The sequence below is a fragment of the Synchiropus splendidus genome, chromosome 2 (genome assembly GCF_027744825.2).
Source record: "Synchiropus splendidus isolate RoL2022-P1 chromosome 2, RoL_Sspl_1.0, whole genome shotgun sequence".
Classification (NCBI taxonomy): Eukaryota; Metazoa; Chordata; class Actinopteri; order Syngnathiformes; family Callionymidae; genus Synchiropus; species Synchiropus splendidus.
Genome location: NC_071335.1, coordinates 36,250,843 through 36,269,551, shown reverse-complemented (window position 1 = coordinate 36,269,551; position 18,709 = coordinate 36,250,843). Strand labels below are relative to the sequence as shown.

Genomic DNA, 18,709 nt, shown 5'->3' with positions numbered 1-18,709 from the left:
TCAAGTCATTTGGTATCACAACATTTTAATAGAACACATCCCACATTTTGAAACATAATTGCCTGGTGCGTGACAAACTGTAACACACAGGATGCTTCATGTGGAATAAAAGTCGAGCAACTTATACAACACATTTCCTTATATAGTTGCTGAACAGACACACCTATATAATTAACCATCAAAATAAAAAATATATTTACAAGCTTCAGCCTTTGGGGTTTATTTATCAATAAACACAAAAAAGGAACTATAGACATTCCTGTCCCATCAGTTCCTATTCCCAGGGTATTTACTGCCAACAGTCGGTAACAGAAACCAATAGAACCCTCACTTCTTAATTGGAACACCATCTGAATAGTCTTCAAGAACCTCTGACAAATGACGATTGTGAGTCTTGAAGTGTGTCTTCCTCTGTCCACTTTGCTTCTTTCTCTTCTTAACTGGTATCTGTCGATACATGAAAGCATCTTGTTTTGGGGATTCTGTTTCAATTTTATATACATTTAAAACAATGGACATGTGAGCAGCACTGACCACTTTCTTAGGTCCTGACTCCTGCATGGATGAGATTCCTTGTTTCTTCAAATACTCCTCAATCTTCTCTTCATCCATGGAATCCACAGGGACGCTCCTCCATAGCTTCTGAAACTCTAAAATGTTGGAATTTGTTATAACCCTCTGAAATGAATCATTCGTTTCTCACCACCACAGATAACTGCTTCTGTCAAGGTGATGCAAAGTACTTATAACCAATCCAAATCAGTATCATAAGGCCTGGAAACAAACTTGTGGAATCAAACGTGACTCACCTTCATCCACCGCAAACTGGCAGTGCTTGTCATTGTAGAACAGGATCTTCTTCTTATCTGGTCTGGTCACAAATATGATTTGATCTCCCAAAGCCTGCAACAGGAACAAAATGCTTAGTCGTACGTATAAGCATTTTGTTCCAAAGAGCTACAGAGCAACAGAGAAAAAGGAACGGTTACCTTAATGGCCTTGGCAGAGTTGGGCAGACCTTCCTCCACATCCTCCAGTAAAACTCCTCCCAGGCCCAGCTGGTCATGTTTGTCCAGCAGCCTCAGTAGTGCTTTCTTGTCTTTCAGGTTGTACTTGGGTTTGAAGCCATATGTGCCATCGCGGACATCAATTTTTGGGTTGTTTACAAGAGCCTGAGTAAGAAGTGCAGAAGGACATTTTAAAACACGGATGCTAAAACACGGATGCTAATATGTCTACCCAATTTTGGCGGCCAGGATTAAACTACAGTGATCGACCAAATTTGGAGACGGTGCAAGACTGGTGGCGCATGTCCATCTGTATGACAATACAGTTGGCTGAGGTTTCAGTGGAGTCCAGCGTTATCGCAGTAGTGTCAAGCGTTGACATGCCACCCGTCTGCTGTGTGAATGGCGGAGGCAAATGTATGAGAAGCTGCTGTTTCAGAGAGTGAGTCCCAAACCCAGCTGTAGTGCTGTTGCCAGGTTATTAGCCTGTTACTCTCATAAATTCACAAGCAGCAAATGAAATGTTGGGGGTAAGAGAGAGCGATAATTACAGCAGGTCTTTCCTGTATTCTGTCACTGAGTTGCACTACATGATCACACAGTGTAATAGCAAACTTATTCTATTAATCATCGTCAAATTCTTTGAATATTTATTTGAAAAATATTATTAATTATTAATATTCACAGCTTCATTTTGAAATCTGCTCATACATTACTTTTTTTCAGAAGTAAATACCATCAAGACCAACAGTGATTAACAGCCGTGATCATCATCTGCAAACTCATCTTGACATGACAAATAAATGAAACATTACAATGATGGCAAAGCCACTTTTTGATTCATGCACAGTCTTTTTACTGAATGAACAGAACAAGAGAAAACATGTTGATCTGCCACCATTTTGTGACCTACCTCTTTTGTAAATAGCAGGAGGACTCATGTTAAACATCATAAACTTTACGACAACGCTAAAGTATGACACAGCATCAGTTCAGAAACTATCCCATTATCTTGAATTGGTTAAGGGTTTTTTTGGGGTTGCGAGTGCTAATCTGTCACACCTGGATCAATTTTAGCCTCAGTTTGATGTCCTTTGACAACAGATCTCTTTTGTTGAGACAGTTACTCGTACAGCGAGGATTTGGTGAAATGATTTAAGAGTAATGGTCATACCTCAGACATCAGCCACTGCTTCTGTTTCATGCCGATATCAAGTAGTTTGGTCTCATCCAGGATCTCCTCAAGGGTCAGGAAGTGGGTGTCACCATTCTGATGTCTTGTCTAACAATGAAAAGGTTGACAACAATAACTCAAAGTAGTAGCACGTGCAACTAATACACACCCAGATTAATTATTTTTTGGTACTTTTTAAAAGGAGTATTGTGAAAAACAACATTTTATAAATCATGTTTTGTCAGCCTTCACATTTGTGGAAACTAAATTTGATAGTGCTGGGTGGAGTTGATCAACTCTCCGACAGGAGTGGCACCAAGGGTAAGGCCATAGTGAGAACTCTCATGACACATAGTTTAGAGACAGCAGCTCTGACGCAAAGACAAGAAGCAGAGTTGAAGATACTCAAGTTTTCATTGGGAGCAACAAAGCAGGACAAAATTAGAAACCAATAGATCAGAGGCACAGCTCATGTTGTAGACAGTAAGGACAGACTCAGACAATTGGCACACACACACACACAAAGAGGAGAGACAGGCAACATGTTAGACAGGGAATGAATTCCCGATACCTATGTATATATGCAACTCATTTCAGGTCACATCATATCTGCTGTCATGAAAGTAGCACATTAATTATTGCTATTGTGATGCCCGTATAAATAATGCATGTTACACACAAGAACAGCACTTCAACTGACATTACACAGAAGCGTCTCAGACAGGGATGCCCACACTTTTTCAGATTGCAAGGTCCAAATAACTGACAAAATGGCTACCGTCTACCTACTATTAAAATGCAAACCAGATATTTATTTATAAATTAATAGAATAATCTTTATTGTTATTCTTCATTATTCTTGCTTTCTCTGCAGTAGGTTCAGATTGCATTATGGCACTGCTACTTGCATGGAGTTTAGCACAACCAATAGACATATGCATAGATTAGTCAGGCAAAACTTGAAAAGTGAAATCTGTCTCAGTGGTGTCATGTTTGGTGAGGGAACATGTGCTGCAAAAAAAAAAATCATTGTTATGCTATCCTTATTTGATTTGGGAAAGCACTCAATCAGCAAAAAAGTGGTATTGGGACATCCCCAGTTTTTGTTAAATGTGACGGCAAATGAGCAGAGATTTGGAAGGAGTTTAAAATGCAAAAATGCTTCAATCGCTGCCAAACCATGTGGAGTCACTTTGCCAAATAAGTCACAAGTTTGTCCTTCAGTAATGGATTGTTTTGAAGTTTCATCATTTTCCTAAAATGATTCAGAAGATCACAGCAGGAGAATTAACTTCAGGGCATTTTGACAGCTTACCTTCATGTAGTTTACAATCTTGGCCAGGCAGCCAAACTTATAGCCAGAGCTTGTCTTAATGTTGAAATTGCCATTACTGGACTCTGTTCAGGGAGAAAAAGAAAATAGTGTTGATAAAAAAAATTAAAATATGACAAATAAAACATTGTGCACAAAGATGATCAACATATTTTCATTTCAGGTTTTCAAACAGTTACCAAATGAGTACAGACAAAATAATGTTAGGCTACTTTGACAAGAGCAGTTAAAAGACATTTGGTCTTAATCTCCTTCTGGGCTAAATAATGCAGACTCCCCGCGGGAGACTGTCTGAGATCTGAACCAATGGCAGAAGCCGCTTGCAGACATTGAATCATGAATGATCCAGTGTGGGCGGCAGCCACGGCTGCACTGAGCAGTGAGGGGGCAGGAACTTCGTGACAGACAGGCGAACAAATGGTGCAGAGGCTGGACTACATGGAACCAGCCAATGATTCTCGATTACGATGTGTTTTCACTAGTGGAAGGAGGCACAGAGCAGAGGCAGCAGCTTTTGCCATGTTGATGTGAAAAAGGGACAGAAGAGCATCTGAAATAGGAGGTGAAGGTGGGGCCAGTCGCATCCGCTTGAAAACACAGCCAGATACATTGGTGAGTGTGCACCTTCTCTCACTTGTCCGTTTTGCATCGGATGACATCACTGTGCAACTGTGAGTTTTGACGCTCGACAATCTCAAATGCTGAACATAAATAGCGATGCCTCGAATGACAGCCTAAGAGGCAGATCAGAAGAGCCTGAAAGTGGCATCAGACATTAACAATTCAGAGTGCGACATTCTCTTGTAACCATGTAAACATTGATCACTCTGTGCGCTTGGTCCTGGAGTACCTTTACAGGCAGGGTGGAGTGCACTTAAGTGGCGGCAGATTATTATATTCACCAGATCAATGACGGGACACCATCAGCGTCAGCAACACAGATGGAAAAAAAACAACTTTATTTTCTGACATCCGGTTACTGCACAGAATGTTCATCCATTTTCTTTTATTTTGAGGGCTATCAGACAGAAATGCCAGTGACAGGTCAACTAAAATAGGGCACTTAATTCTTGCGTAAAAACAAAAACAATTAAATAAAGCCTAAGTGAAGCTGCTTCTCATTCAATTTAGGCAAAACATCGCACGACATGTTAAATATTCAAAGTTCGTTTTGAAATGCGGCTTAGCTGAAATGCATCCTGTCATTTTTGACGTTCTTACAAAACTAAGGAGACAATCTCGTGCGCAGTAGAGAATCTGGGTCAACAGACTTCATGTCCAACATATAAAAATTGCATTGCATGTGTCAGACTCCTCTGTGCGTCATTGAAGGCGGCATTTAAAAAAAAAACAAAAAGAAAATGATGTCCATACTATAAAAAACTTTTGATAAAACCACTGAGCAAAACATCTCCAAATGATGGTTTAATAGATGACAATCCGCTGCAAATGAAGTCCTCTATGAAAAAATAAAATGTGTTTCTACCCAAAATATCTTATTAGATGCTGTTTTGGTGATGTTTGTGTACTAATAAATACACTTCAAAATCTGGCAATCAAATGAGTTAGCTTCTTTCATTGACTCAGTCATGAAGCATTGTCATAAGGATGAGACCAGGACGCACTAACTATTATCGTCCCTGTTTTCCCGCCACAGCAATGATGGCCAGGCACTTGAATGGTTTTAATTCAAGTGTGCCGCCGCAAGGACTGGAGGCCGTCGCTCTCTCTCAAATCTCTTTTCAAGTCCAGGAGGTGTACCCCTTCCACGATGGCTGGAACCTGGCTTGCTTCATCGTCCTCTTGCTCTTCATCCTCACCGTTGTGTCACTGGCTGCCCTGGCTGTGCTGTACGAGCTATTGGACTGTGGTTGCTATGCTAAAGGAAAGACGCAGTACCAGCTCCAGGAGGACGGGCTCGGAAGCTGCAGCAAATCCATGGCTGGCCTTTGCAAAGAACCAGACTCTCAATCTGAGATAGTTTAAGATATTCTGTATATATCAAAAAAGAGTGATGTGACTATGCGGGATGGACAATTGAAACAGACATTTGCTTGCTGTAAATTCCTTCACAAATATCAACAGCAAAGTAGTTTGGTAAAGCATCAGTAGTGTCACCTTTACACATTATTGTGGTTAGTCCTTCTGCGCAGTGGCAAAACACTGTGTGGAGAAAATGTCCCTATGAGATGAATGCAGAATTCTTGTCATTGGCGACAGACTCAGAATCACTGCATGAAAAAATCTGAGGGTGACAATTTCTTTCCTGGCTTTTTTTGTCCTGCAACCAAACTCCAACTTCAGATGTGCCTGCACTGCGGCGCTGATTGCTTAGAAACCAGATTTGAGTCATTAATAAAGGCACAGAACAGATGTCGACTTTGTGAGCACAAGTAGAAGAAGGCAGAAGGACAGAATCAGGGAATATGTCCAAATCTGAGCATTATGTTTCTATTTAACTATCAAGTCACAACAAATGTCAAATCACATGAAAGACAGTACAAACCATTTCCTTGCAAATCTATGTTTAGAAATATTCAAATTCTTCTCAAGATCCCTACACCTGGATGAAACCCAAATCAAGTCAGGCATATTTGGTATTTTCATCACGCTGCTTGCATGTTGATCAAAACCCTTGTCAAGTTGTGGTAAGAAGCGCACAGCAAGCTCAAGTCAATGTGTTTTATTACAAGTATCTTAAAACCATATCACTTCTAATGTTTGAGCAATGTTCATTGCTTCCTTCTCACGGTCACAAACAACACAATAAACTATTTACTTCTACTCTGTTTCACTCTCCTTCACGATCAGCAAAACGATTAGAAGTGTCAATTGTAACAAAATATTTGATCATGGTTGAGAAGGAAAAAGACCTGCAGTAAACCTGTGCTCGTTGAGCACATCACCACAACCACCCTGTGTTAGCCCCAAGATATCCTAGCTAGTTTGAATTTCAGAATACCCTAAATACATTTGTTGTCAATTTATTAATCAAAGGTCCAGGGGATAAATTTAACACCAATCATATTAGCTGGAATAGAGCTACTGACGTCGAGACAAATGAGCAAAAGCCTGTCTCATGACAGATCAGATCAGCTGTCAAGTCCACATTCAAGTGAGCATGAAGTAAGAGGTGTTATTTCCCTTTTGAAAGTGTATATTACAAAGCACTTACAATCACCACGACTCAAAAAAAAAAAAAAAAAAAAAAAAAGTACCAGGACCAAATCGGACAGTAATACTTTTAACACTGCTGCTGGTAAGTAACATATATCATGTATATGGATATGACCCTTCAAGACATTTGTGTTGCAAAACCATATTGAATGTAGAACATGACATATTGGACCTTCAACCAGATATGAACAGTCAATAAGTTCATATTGTTTAATCAATGATCTTAATTTCCCCCACTTGTTCACCATGTAAATCTATGGCAGTGGCACAAAGAACAGCACAATAACAATGGAGAACACATTCAGATTGGATGCTCATGTTTGGATTGATGGTGAAGTCAGCAGCAAGTGAGCGCAAGCATGCAAAAATAATGACTTACAGTCCACCAAGGTATCGGCAACTTTTTCAACAAAGTTTCATACATGCTTGCTGTGCTGTTTTATGTGTGTTAACAAAGAGAAAGTATCATTCTCTCTCTTTCTCCAACTGAATGTCTCAAATATAAAAAGTTGTATTTAAAACCTCCAATGAACAGAAAAGAGCTCTTAATAGCTGAGGTAGAGATGAGAAGGACAAACGCAGTACCACGGTACTGCAGTACAATTTAATTCTTTATAGTTGAGCATGAATGTGCGCAGGCACATTAGGATGGATGTAGTGGACAAACGTGATCTCTGCAGAGAGAGCGGTGTAAGGACAGGCACTGTTTCAAGTGGACAGAATTCACCATAGTAGACGCATTGACACAGCGTCGGCAATGCTTGAATCTGACAACAAAGTCTTTAGCAAACAGGGGCCGGAGAGGAAACTTTGGCAACGATGGGGCTTCATCATGTATAAATACTCAACATGAACACAGAGTACAAACTGACAGTAACTGTAAATAACTTTGGCCTTGTTGAAAGAACCAACTGGCATGACTTTCAAACTAAACACGACATTCAAAAGACCATTCCCTGTCATCTCTGCTTGTGGTGCAGCAGTGCTCGCTGATGTGTCTGCCGCGTACTAGGGAGAGTCTTTGAAAAGGCACACATAACGTTTGGATTCACTATAGTTCAGGCATTTCTAACTTCACAGCCCTGATCACGATTTTTTTTTTTAAATAAGATAAAATAAATAGTGTCTCCAATATTTAAACTATGCAATAATAATAGGAAGGTTCCAGCCAGGACCTTTTCCAGATGTAATATGAGCTTAGATGACACTTCGAGGTTTTGCAATATGCAAATTTGAAAATGATTTTTATTATCAAATGCAGTGAAAATGATCGCGCCGTCAGCCTGGTACTCTATTTACACATTGTGAGGCTGCTCCACCTTCATTTCAAGGAACAGGGCGCTGCACTTACCAGAAGTGTGCTTTGAACTGGAGGAGCTCTCCTTCTCAACTTTGGGCTTCTTCTTCTTGTGCGACCCAGGGTCTGAGGTGGCCTGTCTCTTTTCGACAACAGGGTTGGAAAGCGCCCTTTTCTTGAAGAGCTCCCGTTCTCTCAGTAAAGCTGGATCCATCCTATGAAAGGCATGATAGAAATGTAACACTTCAACGCTCACTCATCACCTGGCTTCTATCCCAGGGACACCCTGGACATCGACTTGCATTTAATGAACCTCTCGGCTTTAAGAGTGTGGGATCCATGTATTAAAAACATATTATTCAAACACGACACCAGAATGGGAGATGCTCCAGTTGTTGTAAGTAAAATAACAATCGCTCTCCATGTTAATCTATGCAAGTATAGATAACAATAAGTGTTCGAGTGGAGCTTCTCCTCGATGACAAATGACACAAAAGAGAATGGAGTTCACACGAAGTTAAGTCAAGCACATTGACCCAACTACCTGTTTGCATATAAACGAACAACAAGGAAACAACTGTTAATTAGAATAAAAGAAAATCACGTAACACTATGACGTCTGCCAACGGGCAACAAACCCATAGCATGCAAATGAAATGCGTTGGTTTTACGCGTATCCGATGTGGAACAATCCTCGTAGAAAATATAATTCGGACACTCAAACGTCGATGTATACGGATCACACGGCAAAATCTTCGGCACACTCATCTGTTAGCTACGTCTGTTGACAAAACACAACGCCGTGACTAACCACTGACCTGACGACCGTGGAGTCCGCAGAAATAAAGGCTCTTTGCGTTAGAGCGAAAATGCTCTAAAAGACAAACTTAAGCTCAAGAATATCTTCGGTTATTCACAGCTATTTCCACTAAACGTTGGCAAACTAACTTCCACCACATCCCTCTGCCGCATTAGTGAAGCGCTGTGCTTCCGGTTCTTGTGTTCAAACTGCCGGTTAGGATCATTACTGACCCCCTGTGGTGACTGCGTGTAATGTACCACCTGAACACGAGTGCTGTTATCAGAGGCAGTTTTACATTATTTGACTAAGATGATTCTTCTGTTTCCAGGGACATTATTATTATTATTATTATTATTATTATTATTATTATTATTATTATTATTATTATTATCGTTATTATTATTATTATTAGAGTAAAACGTATTGTGATTTTGGAAATATAAGGCCAACATTTCAGGTCTCTTTTTCTTTCCTTTTTCATGGAAATCCAGTTTTCTTACAGTCAACAATCCTCAGTCAAACCATTTCTGATTTAGCAGCCAGACTGTGCCTGACAACGGTGTTAAACTCACACAACGGACCAGAATGTTATTCAAATAATACATCAATGACATGAAATACACATTAAAAACATTAATAGTAACACAAAGCATCATTCAATTGCAAATTACATTTGCACAAATAAGAGATAACCACCAATTGTGTGATTAATAGTTAATTTTACACGTAGCAGTTGAGATATAAAGTCAATAATGTCTGGTTGTGATGGGTAAACGAGGTAACCTGCAACAGTATTGCAGGTTGGCAAAACAGTTGTCGCTCTTGGTTTAGAATCGATGTGAGGTTTTATGACATTTTAGTCAGACAGTGCCATCTGGTGGCCTCTATAATCAGACCATTGTTTCTTCAATATTGTGTCATGAAACCTCAACTACCCAGCCTCATCCTGTTATCTTGAGTGCACCAAATATACTGTACAGGTAGATAATGCTGAACTACCAATACCAATAGTATTTGCTGTGTAATAGGGTACCTATTTTAATGAAGTTATATTTATATATACAGTGGTACCTCACTTCTCGACACACAATCCGTTCCGGACAGCTGTTCGAGAAGCGAATTGTTCGAAATCTGAATCGATTTTTCCCATTACAATGAATGGAAAAAGAAATGCGTTCCAAGCCTTAAAATAGTCTTTTGTAGGAGTGAATGTAGAGTGTCTGCTGCAGGTGCGCTGTTCCTCTATGTGTGTGTGGCCGCTGCATGTGGGAGGGGTTGCCGAGTGAGTGAGGTCTCTCCAGAAGTGAAGAGGTGCCCGGTGCGTGTCCAGCTCTGAATGTGCGCTTCTGTGCAGTTTGGCTGTGACAAAGTCATAAACCAAGTAACGCTCTGTCCCAGACTCGCCTCATCCCTGTCCCAGCTCCAGCCCACAACAGGACATCAAACCCTGGAGTGAGCGCTCCAGCCTCAGAGGTGTGGAGAGCCTCCCCTGTGACACTCTACCACGGTCCAGTGTGGAGACAGGAAAGGTTTTACACCTCAATATGAAGAAAAAACAGTCAGTAAATGTAGCTAACAGGACACGTCTGCATACAGAGGCTGCGTTATACACAACAACAAAGCACGTCGTGGGTCAGCCGCGCATGTTGTTTTTTCTGTATACAGTGTATGTATATATATATATATATATATATATATATATATATATATATGCTAAAAGTGGCCATCGCTAGCCTAGTCCAGTGTTTTTCAACCTGTGTGAGAGCCGTGAGACTCTGTGTGCCACGGGAAATGATAATCCAGAAGCCGGTTAAATGCGCAACTTCAAGTTGTATCTAAACCTGATGAACCTCTAACGTGACCACACACCTGCACGACAGATTGATGGAGTGTTCTTTGGCAGACTCATTACGGCACAAACAGCTGACATGATGTCTCCCTTCAAAACTTTATTAACACTCGCATTCTGTCACAGTTTGCTTCGTGGTTTAAAAGTTAGATTAAAAAAAATAAATGGAGAACCAAATTAAATGTGTTCTAAAATGTGAAGAAAGATGAGGCAAAGATTGTTAGCAATGTGTGTGGATATTCTCGAATGACATCATGGCAAACAGTTAAAATAAATAAATCTTGATGTATTTTGCCAGATTTCCCACCCCTTTCTTGAAACATATAGCATGCCACAATCAGTGCGTGTCAGTGGCTGCAATTTTTCTTAAATTAACAGGGATTTTCTACAGGACGACTAAGCACAATTGTGCCCGGGTGAGGTTCCTTTGGTGGTGAGCCTCCGGATTATTGAAAAAGGTTGAATAACACTGGCCTAGTCGATGCTTGCGACACTGTTTATCGAGCGTCTTCCTTTGGTAACTGGAACACACTGATCTCAGTTCTGATGTCGTCCCACTTCTGAGGTAACAGCAAGTACTGAGGTGCTATAGTACACATATTGTTGTATTTGTACTTTATTTTGCATTTATTTGCATTGAGTAAAAAAAATGTCTTGTGTTAAGTTAATATTTTTAGACTTTCTCACTATTTTTTTTTAAAGTCAGTTTCAATTTTATTTGAATTTGGCCTTTTTTTATACCAGCAATATCAAAAATGGTAACATGTAATGGGTATCAATATGGGGTTTAAAATGTACAACCATAGCCCAGATTACAGGGAGAATTTAGAGGCAGTGAAAACACATCAAACGTGCCCTCAAAATAAGTAGGAATAAAAAGGCAACCAAATGGACAAAGCACTGTGACGTCATCATTCCTTATGTGGTGTCTGAAAACACCTTCAGTTAACATGGGACACATGCGTGTTCACTAACATCCATCCCCTCACAATAGCATTTCAAGCATCATAGGCTGAGTGAGGTGTTAATGCTGGAAGACATCATATACCCAGCTGCCTAACAATCACGATGCATGGCTTCACCTGTGTCAAATCCATAAAATGGTGGGACATTGCGGATTACTGGATTATAAAAGTCAATATCGAGGCCAAAGGACAGTCCACAACTCTGCAGACGACGACTTGGTCAGGACAGGACCAGACTCACACAGTGAAAAACCGACCAGATGCTGATTTGTGTGAAAATCGGGGTTAATCCACAGTGCAATGGGATGCCATTTTACACATGACAGTGTATTGCTTGCATTTTTTTCTTTGTTATGATTCAGAGTTTGATCGCTTTTTGTTGCTTCAAATTTTAATTTCTATGTCATATCCAGAGTCTATTAAAAAAAAAAAGTGAGAATTGCATGTTGCATTTATACATCTGTTCAGTATCTATCGGACAATGGAAACAGAAGAGGAATGTGAATAGGAACCTCTTATCGAATCATAATGCAAAATCCTAAAATGATGCCTCTGTTGACAATGAAGAAGCCAGGACACAAAAGGTTGACTGTGGCTATGAACTCCTCCCTCGCCCACCCTACTCTCCTCCAGTCCTTGCTCCCAGTGACTTCCACCTCTAGGCTGAAAAGATAGAGGCGGACAGCTCTTCTCCAGGGTTGGTGATGAGATTACAGATTGAGTATTAATAGCTGGAAAGTGTGTGGAGTTGGAAGTAGTTCAAGGGTGGGGCGGCCTCAGGGAAGATACTTTTTTTCCGTACTAGAATAAAGTGTAATTGCACATCCATGTGCCTGTTTTTTTTTTTATTATTATTATTCCAGGCGAATTGATGCACTTTAAGTCTTTTCTGATGGAGACTTTAACAATGTTAATAAAGTTATTCTGTATTGTAAGTTCATCTATAATACTTTTTTCTTTTATTTGTACAAGGATACAATGTTATGCATAATTGTACTTATAGCTTCAAAGCAGCTTAAATCCACATATCGTATTATTTCAGTGTAAGGCTCAAAATCTTTAGGTACGTCCTCATTATTGGTGATTTTTGGTTGAATCACAGAAAAAAGTACTTCTCAGAGGTGTGTGTGTTTCAAGAAATAATGTCAAATCTGCCTCTATCTCAAGTGATTTTAATGAAGTTAGCATTCAACATTAAACTTCTATAAATAACCTGCACACTGGATGAACCAGAATACTTTTTAAAGGGCACTTTATTATTTCACCATTAAAAAACAAAGTGAAAATTTCGGCCGCTTGGATGTTTTTGTCTGCAAAGAAAAATAGATCATTTCTGTCACTCTGTTCCGTACATATTTGAATGAAATGCTCAGGTAATGAAGAAGCAGGTGATGAAATTTGGGTGGTGGGGTTTCATCTGGATTGAGGTGGGGTTTGAAGGAATGGCTTCGAGCTGTTGCGACATATGACCTGCCCACACCCTTGACGCCCAGGCTGGAGTCAACAAAGTTCATTCTTCAGAACTTCAGAACTCCTGAATGATGGAAATTGCTTATTCCATGTTGCCTTTTTAAAAACTCAAATGTGTTTCCAGTTTAATCAATCATAAAAATAAGATATTCTTTGGACATTGACACTGATTCAACTCTGATCAGCTGGAAAATAGTTTAGAAAGTAAACTAATAAACACTGCATGTCCTGAAGAAGCCCACGATTTGCTGACACGCACATTCTGATGAGGCGCACACATTACCCTGGGACCAACAACTTTTCTTTGATGCTGAAGAAGCATCCTCAAGAAAGCATCATTAGCTTAATGAGCCTTCAACCTGCTTAGACTGAGAGAGTGACATGTTCCCCCTCACAACATGGGTTTAAATGTGCTCTGTGAATGTGACAGAAAATCAGCTCCATTATGCAACAACACACATTCACGTGCGTAAACACGACAAATGATGTTTAAAGGCAGAGATTCTCATTCTCACCTGTGCTGGTGAAGCTCCCCTGCGTGCTTGAATTCGGATCTGTCAGACACTGGGACAAACACCAGAACAGCAAGTATCAGTGAAGGGGCTTGTCATGAAAGGCGTCTAGATTTGTCAGACAGTACCTGCGCTTGCTTCCAGCGGTCTGTTTCTCTTCTCCGCCCTTTCCCATGGAGGGCATGTGTGCATTGACTGCTCTTTCGGCACACCCAGCAGCATCTATCCTCTTTATAGGGCTGATTGAACAGTGAAAAAAACTGTCAATTGCAGCATGAAACCCATCTCACTACCATATTACATGAAGATCAAAGGCACACTCAATATCAAAACTGCCTTTTCTTGTTAAAAAGATCAATGTAAACACTGACACCAAAAGCATTATTTCATTATTGGCAAAAATCTGAAATTGTTTTTAGAAAACAAAACCACAATTTAGTCTTGTTTTCTAAAGCTACAACCAAAACACCCCTCTTTATCCAATGAATAATAACAGAATAATTGTTTAGTTTGTGGAACAAATTTATTTAAACGTTTACCTTCAATAACAAGATACCAGATTTGACTGTGCTTCCATGAAGAGGTGTCTTCTCGTTCTGTCTCACTTTAGCGCCATATGACTCATTGACCAAAACTATTTAGCAGAATTGAAGTCACTTCCTCTGTGCTTTATCATCTGCCCTTTTGAAGTGTAGCCTGTGACAAGTTTAGATCCCTGTATCTACTACCACACGCCAGTCTCTTGCATCCCTGCGGAGGGAAGACCTTTATGTGCTTGGTTTAGATTGTTCCATCGTGTCTTTGTGACATGATAAGTGCTCATCCGGCTGATAGGAGAAAGGTGTTTCCAAGTCCTCATCACATGAGTGCCCTTATAACACAGCTGCAGAAGTTTGAAGAATTTATATAGCTTCAGCTGCGAATAGGTCTTTGTTGCATCATAGTTTAAATCAATGCCGACTTTGTCTCCGGACTGCTCAACAGGAGCCTGTTCCTCTGGTGTTGTCATTTCTGAGCCTGGCCTGTCAAGTCACTCCCAAAGAATATCTTCAACTCTATCTACTGTCTCCAAACCGATTGTCATGGCAGGCCTCACTGTGGTCCGATGAAGTTGTCAGTCCACCATGCATGCACTCTCTTCTTCACCTCTCTGCATCTCTGTCCATCTTTGACAATCCGCCTGAACTGTTTTCTTCTTTAATCTTACTGTTGTATCTGTTTAGAAATAAAGACGAAATTATATCAAATAACTTTCCAGATATCGTATTATTTCAGTGCAAGGCTCACAACCTTTCGATACTGCTTCGTAATTGGACTGATAAATGTGTGATTAGTAGTTTTTTAAGCTTAAAATTGTGATTTTTGGTTGAATCACAGTAAAAAGTACTCCTCAGGGGTGTGTGTGTTTTAAGAAATAATGTCAAATCTGCCTCTATCTAAAGTGATTTTAATGAAGTTACCATTCAACATTAAACTTCTATAAATAACCTGCACACTGGATGAGCCAGAATACTTTTAAACAAGCACTTTATTATTGCATTATTATTATTATTTGTGATTTCCGCCGCTTGGATGTTTTTGTCAGCAAAGCAAAATAAATCATTTCTATCACTCTATTCCGTGTTCAATGAAATGCTCAGGTAATGACAGGGAAGAAGAGCAGGTGATGAAATTTTGGTGGTGAGGTTTCATCTGACTTGAGGTGGCTTCTAACTGATGGAACCACACTTTTTTGGACTGCGTTTTTACACAGGCACTTTCAAGCACAGAGCACGCTCTATTTGTGCGGGTCTAAATGCCACTGTCTATTAGATATTTCACCAGCACACTACAATAATAAGAGCCAGAGAGAGAGAGATGATAAATCATTGAAGTCCTGCAGAGACTTCATAACACATCTGAACACAGAAACATGAAATAAATGTTTCCATGTTGCCATGATAACTGACTCGAAGGCGCAGCAGGCCGGTCCAAAAACCCAGTGAATGAATCTTTCAGTGTGCGCTAACCCAGTTAAAGTCCAACTGCATAACAAATTAATTACACTTCTGCGCAACAACCAAAAAGGGACTAGAAGAGCGAAGGAGCGTTTGATAATAGGAATGAAAGAAAGAAAGAAAACCCACACGACTCCTCTAATGCAGAATTCAAACCAACTAAGTTAGATTCACACTAACTCAAGAACACATCCAAGTGTCAGCTACCTGGAGTTAGAGCTCCATGAATACGAGCCAATGGGAATCAGGAAGTGTAAGGAAGTGAATCATACAGTTACTGTATGTGTGAGGTGTTGGCATAAAGCACACATGGAAAGTTCCTGTGCCAATTTCTGCGGAGGAGAGAACCCCACTCTGGCACCTTTTAATGATAGCGTGAACTGGATGTCACACTTTCTGAATTTGAAACCCTCAAAAAAATGAGGACTCACTGACAAACACAACAAAATTCAATACAAAAGGAATCAATTTCACAAAGTTCTTGATACCTGCGACTCTTCAGATGATCAATAAATACACTCGCTTTGAAGAATTGTTACTTTCTGCCCATTCAGGCTTTACGTGAGAGCTGTGTTTCTGAAGCAAATCGATGCCTATTGTGCTTTATTTACAATGTAATGTAACAGCTGCTTTGAACTGCCGTGTGTTTTGCAGTAGCTGTCAATCAGACGGGTCTCTTCAGGCATCCACTGGTGTTGTGTTAGAAGCCCATCATGCAGGCCCTCACAGTGCAGAAACACTGGTGGTGAAGCCTCATGAAACAGTGACCTGGGTTACAGAGCCCACTCAACGGCACTTGTGTGTTTGGATGACTATGTACAATGAGACACTTATATAACTTTAGCCCTCAACAACACAGACGGAGACAAAAAGTAGGTCAAAGCCTTCGCTGCCCACAGTGACCAAAAAGCCACACTTCTTCATGAGTCGATGGATTAGTTCATTTGAGAGAGTTGATCCTGGATGAGGGAATTCGATTTGTCGTCAATCGATCATCGATGAGTCTAAAGCGATCGCTGGGAAGAGGTGCAGTAGCTAGATCAATCCACACGGTGGCAGTAGCAGAGCGCATCTTCGCTGTGAGACACTGAGGTCACGGAGACCCTTCAGACTGCCAGACATGGGGAGTCAGAAAATAAGAAACAAAAAAGAAAAACACCTGCTGTATTTATCCCAGCCCCTGGAATGTAGCTCATCTGTTTACACTCCAGAATGAAAAAAAAAAAGAATCTGCATCCAGATTTCTTTGTCGTGCTTGTCAGCTGAATACACAGCGGAGAATTCACTCATTTATTCATTTTCCACCGCTTATCCATTGCCAGGTCCCAGAATGACAGTGAATTTCAGGCTGCCAGACTTCACTACACAAACACTACAGCCACTTCGGAATGAGAAGTCCGGTGTAGAGTTATGATCTTTCTTGTTTAACATCGAGTGACAACACGAGATGATAGAAAAAGTGCTTCAGCATGTGCGTGAACGGGTCACACCCTCAAGCATCAGAGGAGCCATTGACGTACCGCCATCTGTGTGTGGCTACAGATGAATGCTGATGTAGGACCTGAACAATCATGCCAATGGTGAGCCAACATGATGGGTCCGCTCCCGAGGAGTTGGCCCTTTTGTGACATTTGAAAAGGGCAACGGGAGCATCGCTCACACACAAATACACTCTGTCACACATCTTTGACCTCCACACCCTCAGGTGGCAGCAGAGACCCCATACTGAAGATCAGAGCTGGGATTAACATCAAGATCCAGGATTAATTTCTCCTGCAGGGATGTGATGCTGAACTGTTTCAAGTCTGACGGAACTTCCCACCGCATCACACGAATCCTCACTGAACACATGAAGAGACAGATAGATAGATAGATAGATAGATAGATAGATAGATAGATAGATAGATAGATAGATAGATAGATAGATAGACAGACAGACAGACAGACAGACAGACAGACAGATAGATAGATAGATAGATAGACAGACAGACAGACACAGATAGATAAACAGACAGACAGACAGACAGACAGACAGACAGACAGATAGACAGACAGATAGACAGATAGATAGACAGATAGATAGACAGACAGACAGACAGACAGACAGACAGACAGACAGATAGATAGATAGATAGACAGACAGACAGACAGACAGACAGATAGACAGACAGATAGACAGACAGACAGACAGACAGACAGACAGACAGACAGACAGACAGACAGACAGACAGATAGATAGATAGATAGAGAAACATAGAAACATAGATGGCCAGAGGAACATAGTGGGGGGTGTATAGTATGTTATTTCAGTTGACAGTTAACCTAAAGTGGATTGTGGCTGTTGCTCAGGTATCTGAGTGACAGCAGAAACGCTTGCTTCACTCTCTCCAAACAAATTCTGCTCGCTTCTGAAAAGCAGCTCTCCACATTCTTTTCAGACGTCTGAGTGGTGGAGAAACTCCAGATGTTGGACTGAAAACTCCAGTCGGAGCACCTCATGTTGACGTGTTTGCTTCGCTTGTAAACAGATCTGTGTGTTACTGTTTGGCCAACAAATCAATTGTGTGTGTTTTGATGAATCAAACATGAAGCTGAGTCTCAGTGAGAGGGTTGCCATTCAATCCCACAGTCTCTTTCCCCAACCCATCAACTGGAACACAAACAAGGTGGCCGGCTTGGGAATGCCGTCATTTTTGAGTTGATGTGGAACACAGCACATCTCTCGTGAGAGAGAGAGAGAGAGTGCTGGCAATCTAAACGCAGAATTATTCTTTATTCATGGCTTCATTTCATAAAACAACATATACCAGTCATGAAAGATAAATGATATTTTAGGAAAATACTTTTGTCTACTGTTGTTTTAGGGAAACAAGCCGACAGTTTTCAGCTCGGTTGAATTCACTGCGCCGTGGCAGTTAATAAACAGCGCATCAAGATTACTGATCCCTGACAGCGTCATCTTCAAACCAATAAGTTGACTGTACTTTTATATGTATTGGCAGCATCCTTCATTGGAGTTTAATACACACTCCACAATCCAGGCAGCAGAAATGGAAATGCAGTTGAAGCTGTCAGTAGGCTGTCGCATATTAATAATACTTGTGATACTTGAGAGCCAGAGCTCTG

The 18,709-nt window shown here is 40.6% G+C and overlaps 1 protein-coding gene across 2 annotated transcripts; it reads right to left on the bottom strand.

Annotated features, from left to right (window-relative positions):
• Positions 1-14: 14 nt before the first annotated feature.
• Positions 15-14,445, bottom strand: LOC128753860 (general transcription factor IIE subunit 2-like). 2 transcript variants are annotated; one of them, XM_053856016.1, is made up of 10 exons: positions 14,126-14,445; positions 13,715-13,825; positions 13,590-13,638; positions 8,043-8,203; positions 3,497-3,579; positions 2,182-2,289; positions 990-1,172; positions 810-903; positions 535-650; positions 15-447 (listed from the first exon to the last, which is right to left on the bottom strand). In XM_053856016.1, the coding sequence occupies exons 2-10, from the start codon at positions 13,806-13,808 to the stop codon at positions 328-330; spliced, it is 1,008 nt and encodes a 335-aa protein (XP_053711991.1). In that variant the 5' UTR covers positions 13,809-13,825; positions 14,126-14,445; the 3' UTR covers positions 15-327. The 2 variants fall into 2 exon arrangements, with proteins under 2 accessions (XP_053711991.1, XP_053711992.1); XM_053856017.1 differs by lacking the exons at positions 13,590-13,638; positions 13,715-13,825; positions 14,126-14,445 and adding an exon at positions 8,807-8,973.
• Positions 14,446-18,709: the final 4,264 nt, after the last annotated feature.

Excerpts from the sequence above, each read along its gene's own strand:
- LOC128753860 (XM_053856016.1), bottom strand. The coding sequence starts at position 13,808 with ATGCTGCTGGGTGTGCCGAAAGAGCAGTCAATGCACACATGCCCTCCA. Across the intron at positions 2,290-3,496 it reads AGATTGTAAACTACATGAAG|ACAAGACATCAGAATGGTGA; the intron begins GTAAGCTGTCAA and ends TTTCATTGTTAG. Across the intron at positions 1,173-2,181 it reads AGCAGTGGCTGATGTCTGAG|GCTCTTGTAAACAACCCAAA; the intron begins GTATGACCATTA and ends CTTCTTACTCAG.